General features: G+C 50.6%; 1 protein-coding gene across 1 annotated transcript; it reads right to left on the bottom strand.

The window, feature by feature from the left end:
• Window positions 1-249: 249 nt before the first annotated feature.
• LOC107106908 (leucine-rich repeat and fibronectin type III domain-containing protein 1-like protein) lies at window positions 250-6,632 on the bottom strand. The gene is made up of 3 exons (XM_015407124.1): window positions 6,546-6,632; window positions 2,697-4,094; window positions 250-763 (listed from the first exon to the last, which is right to left on the bottom strand). The coding sequence occupies exons 1-3, from the start codon at window positions 6,584-6,586 to the stop codon at window positions 250-252; spliced, it is 1,953 nt and encodes a 650-aa protein (XP_015262610.1). The 5' UTR covers window positions 6,587-6,632.
• Window positions 6,633-8,809: the final 2,177 nt, after the last annotated feature.

The raw sequence follows: 8,809 nt of genomic DNA, 5'->3' as shown, positions 1-8,809 counted from the left end.
CAGAGCCACCTTTTGATTCTGACTTTACACTCGGTATGCTAGAAAAGAACCAGTAGAGAACCCTTGGAAATCACACACTTTATATTTAATATAGTGCAACAAAAATAGGTAAGAATGCAAGAACATTTACAGATTAAAAAAATATTTTTAAACCATCTGATCTTAAAAATAGACGATAGTAGTGAAGCATAAAATACAACCACGGTTAGTTGTTCTGCACAGCCTTGCCATCAATAACCAGCAAGATGGCTACTGAAACAATGCTTCGTTCCGTAGAGCAACAGTGTCCGTGGGAGTTGCTCTTTCGCCCTCGCGATCTCTCGCTGCTTTGCCCTTGACAGGCATTCCTGAGCATTCCTGATGTAGACTGATGTGCCCCTCCACCAGTTTGGAGCTGGAATGAGTCACGGAGCCCCTCTGGCTGCCATTGGTCTGCGAGCAGACATTGCTCACTTTAGTGTTTTTATTTTTGTGATGATTGGCGTAAACTTTATACTTCATCAGGAGGATGAAAATGAAAACGAGAACCGATGCCACAATGATGCCTCCGATGATGATGATCATCGTTCCACCCAGGAACTGGGCGTGGAGGGACCTGCACTGCCGGTATTCCTCCTCCGTGGTGAACTGCGCACACCCGACCACCGTGGTTGCCGTCAGAGACGTCACGCCATCCTCGTAAACAGCAAGGACACAAAGATCGTAGTCACGCCCAGGAATCAGGTCAGTGAGGAAGAAGGACTTGCTGGTGGCCGGGATCATCCTGCAAGGGAACCAAATCCCGTCAATGCCCGAAGCCCAAGGGCTCCCACTCACGAGCCTAGAAAGGGTAAAGGGAACAAGCCGGCTGGCCAGCTGCAACCACAGTGGGGACACAGCTATCCTGTTGGCTCTCTCTGTGTCAGAACACTGAGAGAGGGAGGGAGGGAGGGAGGGAGGGAGGGAGGTCCTGTTGGCTCTCTCTGTGTCAGAACACTGAGAGAGGGAGGGAGGGAGGGAGGGAGGAGGGAGGGAGGGAGGGAGGGAGGGAGAGCACAGAAAGGGAACAATGCACAAAAACCAGGAACTGGGTGCAGCGCATTTGACAGCCCTCAAGAATCCCACCTTCTTCTCAAGGCAAGTAAGTGCCTGGCCTATGGTCACCGGTTCATTCACTGACCTACATTCCTCAATCTACATGCAAGAAAAAAACAGGCTCTGCTTAATGCTGAACCAGACCACAAACTGGCAACAAAGGAACAACAGTCCATGGCTATTATTCCCGTCTCCTCCACCCACCCTGACACATTAGCACTCATGGCACACCCTATGTATGCCTATTAGCCACTGATGGGCAGCATCTCCTCCCGGAATTTCTCGAGTTCCAACCAATGTTCCCTCTAAGCTGTGGAGTCTTGTGAGCAAAACTTCTACTTTGTGAGCTACTGGCTTTAAAGTTGTGAGCAAGCGATTTAGCTACCACATAAATTAGTTTGCTCTGGAGCCCTGCTTCCTGAGCTGAGACAAAAATGTGTGAGCCAGAGGCTAAAAAACTGTGAACTAGCTCACACTAACTCAGCTTAGAGGGAACACTGGTTCCAACAAGTTCCCATTAGGCCATAGCTATGGTCTGTGGCAGTGAAGTCTGTAAGATAAACAAGGGAAGTCTCTGTGCCCTTTGAGCATGAATACCAATCTAGCCCCTCCTGATCTTTATAGACTCTAACACCAAAACGCACATACCTACTGACTTATTAACCGTTGGCCCCAAAAGAATGCTTCCCAAATAAGTCTTCAAAGAGAAAATTATCAAGTATGAGAAATGAAATTAGTTAATTGAGGCATTCAGCCTATTTTTTTTTAAAGAAGGAGAGTGACAAATCAAATAAGAACAGAGTTTTTAAACAATTATCTAAAGTCCAAATGCTGTTATCCTGAAAAAAGCAGAGTATAAAACTTCTACATGTTCAGTTTTCTAAGTTTAACACATTGGTGCTACTGCCAGGGGTCAGTCTCTCCCCCCCCCCTGCTATTGGGCCAGTGTTTGCCCGCTTTGTGAGCCTCCTCGCCATGGGAACCAGGCCTTCTCCATTCCCCACTGTAATGATGAAGGAGACTTCAATTAACACTCAGGGAGGCCCTAATCCCAGGGAAAATATTCTTTCCCAGGGAGAGAGCAATAAACCCCTCAGATTTCAGGCTAAGAGGAGATGAGTTTCCTTTATGGAAGGAAAGAGGGGGGAAGCAGATGGCCATTTCCCCACCCTCCAGGAAGAGCCAAAGTAGAAAGCTGTTTGATTATAAAGGTTTTTTGGACTATCCCTGTTTGCTTATTCAGGGCACAGACAAGAAACTTGAGTCAGCAACAGACAGGTGGCCAGAGAAGGTGTCCGTAAAGCAGTTCACACACACACAGATCTGCGCCTCAAGCTGTGGACAGGGAAAGGAAGGGCAGAGCTTGAGTAGGGGCAGACAGACTAAAGAAAAGAGGGGGCCCGGGAGAAAGCCACAGCCCGCTCTCATGCAGCTCTCCCACACACACACACACACACACACAAACGCATATACACACTTCTTGGGCAAAGACTGTGGGAAGGAAGGGGAAGGTCTTTTACATCCACCCCCCCTGCACAGCCATTTAACGGTCCTCTCGCCTGTTTCAGTCTTGAGCTGTCATCCTACTTGACATTCGCACGAGAGACACAAGCAGCCGTTACCTGTAGACCAGGATGTCATCAGCCGAGCTATTGTACTGAATCTGGAACATCCGTATCCCTGGGATGTGGTGCTGGGAAGGCCACTGGATGAGAGCGGAGGAGGGCGTCAGCTCAGCAACAGCCACCTTCCTCTCTGGGGAGAAAGATTTGGTTTCATTGGGGAAGCCGGACTTGGCCGAGGTCAAGATGTCAGAGGGGTTGGGCTCTGCTTCTTTGTCACAGTTTGTGCTGTTTGCAAGGTTAGGGTATGAATCAACCACAAGTTCAACCGGTGCCGTGGACTCTCCTGCAGCATTAGATGCTATGCAAGTAAATATGCCCTTTTCCTCTCCAGACGTCTCCAAAATATCCAGGGTGCCATTCTCATAGGATATTGTCCGGGAAGTGTTGGAGACCAGCTTCCCACCAGGTGAAATCCAGCGAACGTATGGCTCTGGGTCACCAACAGCTTTGCACTTCAGAGAAACACTCTGGCCTTCCATGACAACCTGTTTTGGGGTTCTGTGTGTTATCATTGGGGGCTCACAGACAAACTCCTCCTCTTTAATGGACCAGAAGTACTTACCCATCAGCTCTGGTGGGGAGGCGCAAGTTTCCAGGTCATCCTCCCTGGTCAGGCGCCTCAGCCACACAAGCTCACAGTTGCAGTGCAAGGGGTTCCCACCAAAACCCAGCACCAGAGAGGACAAAGGGGACCCCTTTGGCTTGGCGTAGACAGGGATCCGTGAAAAGAGAGGGTCTGGGGGAATCTTTTTTAACTTGTTGGAGGTCATGTCCAACCGAGCCAGCTTATGAAGGTTTGAGAAAATTCCTTCAGGGACAAAATCTATGAGGTTATGATCCAAGCTGATGGTGTTGGCATTAGAAAGCCTTCCAATCGTTTCCCAAGGGATGTTAACAAGATTATTATAAGATAGATCTAGATCCTCAATCACATCGATGAAATCGTCCAAAGATCCAGGAGAAATATAGTTCAATTGATTGTTACTGAGAATCAAGTGTCGCAGATTGGATAACCCTTTGAAGTGATCCTCATTGATATAGGTGAGTCTATTACTATCCAGGTGCAAAGCATGAAGGCCTTTAAGATCAAAAAATGCGTACGGCATAATCTGACTAATGGTGTTTCGGGACAGCGTCAAGTGAATCAGGTGGGTCATGTTGGCAAAATCCTTCCGCCGGAGTGTGGTGATGAAGTTGTCCATCAGCCGGAGCTCTGCTGTTCGCCGGTCAATGGTGGGAGGGACAAAGAGAAGCCCCGTCCTGGTGCAGAGGATGGTGACGGATGGAGACAGGCTCTGGCACAGGCACCTTGTGGGACACATCAGGGCCCTCACGGCTGCGCTCGTCAACAGTAGGCAGAAGACCACCCTTTCCATGGCAAAGAAGGGGGAACACCTGAAGGAGACAGATGGACAGGATTCACCTTGAGGTCATTAAAAGCAGCTCCTACTGAATTAGGGACATGTATAGGTGTCACGGTTGAAACAAAGGGTTTGTGGGCTCCAGCACCAGCCCCAGTCGGTGCTGCCAAGTCAACCCTGCAAAAGTCAGCCCCTCCGGTGCACCTCCGTTGCCTCCAGGCACATATGGCTGAACCACCCTGGGCACAAGGAGCACTGACTGAACCTTGCGCTGCTTCCTCAAGAGAAGGTGCGCAGATGACCGTGTGGGTCTTTGCTCACTCGCATGCTGGCCTCTGGAGACAGAAATGCAAAGCCTGTGGGCAAGCAGAACCCAGCCCCAACATTTGGGATTCCTCAGCCTGTGGTGCACCTCATCTGTCCCTTTCAAAACCTTGCTGGGATGGCTGATAACCCTTCTGAGGCCAGAGCTGTGTTACTGCTGGGTGTACAGGTATGAGGATTCAGCACCCAGCAAAATGCACTGCACTTCCCCCCAAATCACGAAAAGCAAAATAATGTGTGCAACTTGCAAGGCCAGTTGGCTTACTTTGTAAAATTCTTGATACAGAGTCTGATAATCAATATTTTTAAAACACAGAGCAGAGCACTCTGGTGACTAATGATATTTAAGGAGACGGCCAGAGATGAGGCTGCCGTACCAGAGGGAAGGGCTCCTGATGCGGAAGGGCTGGAGGCAGCCTTCCCTCCTCTCACGAGTCCTGCTCAGGCCTCCTTTGCTCTCCTCCCAGGGGACACTGCGAGAGAAGCTTGGGGCTTTGCTTTCAGCAACTGGACTTTTGAGTCCTTCTCGGATCAGATCTAACCCACACCCGCCACCAGCTCCTTCCCCATTAACTGCACAAGGGTCCTCCATTCTATCATCTCTTTCTCTCCTTCCCGCTCACTTTCCCCCATGTTCAGCCAATGGCTGGGCAGTCATGTGGTCTGATTCTATAGCATTCTGGAAGGACAGAGAGAGTGACGGGGCTCCTTCCTACACAAAAGGCATCTGAGCTCCTGATACCCACCATTCCCTATGCATGCAGATTGCCTTCACAGCAATATCAAGTATTCAGGGCGGGGGGGTGGTTCGAATAACGCAACACATACAATGCACGGGCATGGCTGTGACTCTGTTGGAACTGGGATACAGACTACACAAATACCGCAAGAAGTGCATGCAATTAACAACAATTGTAAGAATCAGTTGACTCTTGTTGTTGAACTTCAAGCTGTTTTAATCTTTCTGTTTTTCAACAGACGAACTTCCCCGGAGTTTTACTGCTCGTTTCGACACATTCTTTCTCAACGTTCGTTTGTAAAAGTACTTTGTCAAGAGCTCTTGAAGTTACGTGGAATTGGAGAGAGTCCGATGTCAGATATTGTAAGGATGCAAAACTGAACCGTTACGTTGAGAAAGAATGTGTCGAAACGAGCGGTAAAACTCTGGGGAAGTTGGTCTGTTGAAAAACAGAAAGATTAAAACAGCTTGAAGTTCAACAACAAGAGTCAACTGATTCTTACAATTGTTGTTAATTGCATGCACTTCTTGCGGTATTTGTGTAGTCTGTATCCCAGTTCCAACAGAGTCACAGCCATGCCCATGCATTGTATGTGTTGCGTTATTCGAACCAGTTTAATGAATGTCCAAGAAAGAAAGCCTGACTGTTCACCAGCACTGAGCTGCCCCTCTCTATGCACAACCAGCAGAGATTTCCCACAATAAGCACATGAAAAATTAATATCACACACAGGCACAAAACAAAGAGGCCACCAGCAAATAATTGGATAAAGACAGACTGACTACTAGCTGCACACAATTGGCAGCTTGAACTATTTACCCGTACTGCTTAAGAGCACTGTAGTTAATCCACTGGAGATGAGGCCAAGGCATGGATTCTTCCCCACCTTCCACACACACACACACCACATGTCTGAATGGCCCCACCCTGGCTCTGAGCCTCCTCTCAGTAGCCCTCCTCTGTACGGCCTCCTGACAGCCAGCGCCTTATCAATGGTCACCCGTACAGGTCCTCAGCCCACATTACCCCATGAAGCTAAATGGGCAGCACTCCGGACAGACTTCTTCACATAAGACAATTAATCAATGAAATTTGGTCATGCTGGTTTTAAAACAGGATCAAATAAATTCACAGAGGAGATGGTTTAGGGCTATTAGCGGTGGTGGCAGACGGCAGCCTCAGAATATCATGTAACAGGGTTAGGAGGGGGAGGGGAGAAACAAGACAGAGAGGGTCCGGCTTCTAGGCCTTCCAGGTGCTTCTGCTTGGCCACCGTGGGGAAGAGGCTGCAGATCTGGGGACAGTGCGGTGTAGCAATCGAGAGTGCTGGACAAGGCTCCTGGAGACCTCTGCCCAAACCTCCACTGCACCGAAGTCCACTGGGTAACCGGGGGGGGGGGCTCTCTCTTAGCCTAACCCACCTTACGGGGCTGTCGTGATGACAGAAAGGGGGAAGAATCATCCACAGCTCCCCGAGTTCCTTGGAGGAATGGCGGGATAAAGACTCCACAGCCAGCCGGAGCTTTGGTCAGGCCCAGCAACGCTGCGCTCGTGTTCCAAATGGAGAAGCCCCTGCCAAGCGTCCTTGGTGGGCATCGTCTGCTGTCTTCAGCCATGAGGAAGTCCGGGTTGACAGCAGGTGCCCGGCCATTTCAGACAGCTCAGCTATAACTTCACCCTCGGCATCCCCTCTCTCAGATGGGTCCTTTTTCCTGCCTGCACTGCAGAAAATAAAGAAGAAAAGGGGGAATCGGACTGCCACCTGAATCCTGCTGCGGCACTGAAGTTTAACGGAGTGACCCTGGGCCAGTCACACTCTCTTTGCCTAGCCTACTACACAGGGATGTTGTGGAGATAACACGAGGAAGGGGGAAACCATGTGTGCCAGATGCTGCCCTGAGGACTTCGGAGAAAGATGGAATAAAACTGTACTAGACGGAATGCTTTCCGGCAGCTTTTGTGACACGCTGGGAAGAGATTATTCAACAAAAGCTTAATTTAGAGTAGAGATGTTCACAATGAAATATCTTCCCCTTTACACAGTAATGCACCTCTGCAATTTCCTCCATTGGGTGTCGCAGAAATCCGCACAGCTGACATTGAGAGGCATGCATGGGTTCCTGCCGTTTCTCCAGTCAGCAGCAGCACAAACCAACCACCTTGAGGGCTGGCTGGCTGGCTGGCTCCCGGCCCATTCTTTCCCACACGCTTGCTTGCCAGGCAGGGAGTCTCAAGCCTTTCCAGATTTACACAGGAGGTGTCCAAATGGCTGAACAATCTTTCATTTCCCCCCAAAACACCACCTGCCTGATCCACTGTTATGTACTGAGTCTAACCCTTGACGGGCCCAGCTTGGAGACACAGAACAATAGACTGTTAGGATCCTGGGAGGGACCTATTGCCCAGGAGGACCTCTGTAAATAACCTATCACTGTTAGTGGGTGTGTGTGGGGTGTGGTGTTGGGTATGGATTTAAGCAGGGCTTCGGTCCTGCTAATTTGTCCTTAGTTTGAGCTAATTCACAATAAAGCATGAGCTGATCACTAACGTGTGTCGAACCCAGTATATTTCACACACGCGCACCAGGCACCCTGCTTCCAGCAGCGCAGCAGTCCTCACCTTCTTGCATAGAGACGGTTTCTTGGATGAGGAAAGGTGCAGTTAAGCGTACCCTGAGGAGGAGCCATACGGAAAAGGGGAGTTGGGCAGCACCGGAAAGACTCACACAGCCGACGCTTCCAAGGCTGGAGGCCACTTCCTTCGTCGTCAGATGCTGGACAGAGAGGTGTTCGTTTGCAGCAAACCGAGAGACGGCTGCCCTCCTGAAAAGGGGATCCTTGCTAGCTGTCTTACATGAGCCTGGACTGCATCGGGCGGGGAAAAAGCCCAGACCCTTTGCGATGCCAGGCAAGGCCCAGCAGAGGGCAGGCGTCGTGTGCTGTTAGGAGCCTCCATGGGACAGGCACTCTGCAGAGTGACCGAGGGGGAGGGGGGAGGGTCCCCGGCTAGGCTGGAGTCCAGGAAGCTCCTGTGCTGCTCAGCGTTCCCTGGCTAAGGCAGAGCCCAAAGGCCATCTTGGGGGTTCTTTCGCTTCGTTCTGCTGGAGAGGAGGCAGCCCGGGAGCCAAAGGGGGCCACCCCCACAGGGCCTCTCTGAGCCGCAGCGAGGCCTCCCAGCCTGGCAGGAGGGCCGACCGTCCCTGACGTTAATATTCCAGCATCCATCCATCCATCCATCCCCCCCCCCCCCCCAAATCTGGAATCCTTTCATTTAACTACCATCTGACATTCCAGGTGCCAGACCTCCATCCCCCTTCACAGGTTAACACGAGTTTCTTACTTCAGCACTAGAGGATTCAGTAAGTGTGCGTCTCCTTCCAGATACACCCCGGAATAAGCCTATCGTCAGCTGAAGTTGAATCCACTGAAGACAGAGGTCCTATGCCTGAGTTGCGGGGGTGGGGGTGGGGGGTGACGACAGATATGGGAATTCAGCTCCCAACTCTGGGCGGGGCACTTCTGTCACCAGCACCAAGAGTGAGGAGCCTTGGATTCGGCAACTAGTCCCCTACCTTCCCTCCCACGACTTGGCTACAGCAATCCATGCAACGGTCACTTCCAGGTTAGACTACTGTAGCGCGGTTTATGCGGGGCTACCCTTGTACCTTATCTGGAAGTAGCAGCTC

Source organism: Gekko japonicus, unplaced genomic scaffold (genome assembly GCF_001447785.1).
Source record: "Gekko japonicus isolate JY-2015 unplaced genomic scaffold, Gekko_japonicus_V1.1 scaffold3305, whole genome shotgun sequence".
NCBI lineage: Eukaryota > Metazoa > Chordata > Lepidosauria > Squamata > Gekkonidae > Gekko > Gekko japonicus.
Note: the sequence above shows the minus strand (reverse complement) of the source record. Positions and strands in the feature narration are given on the sequence as shown.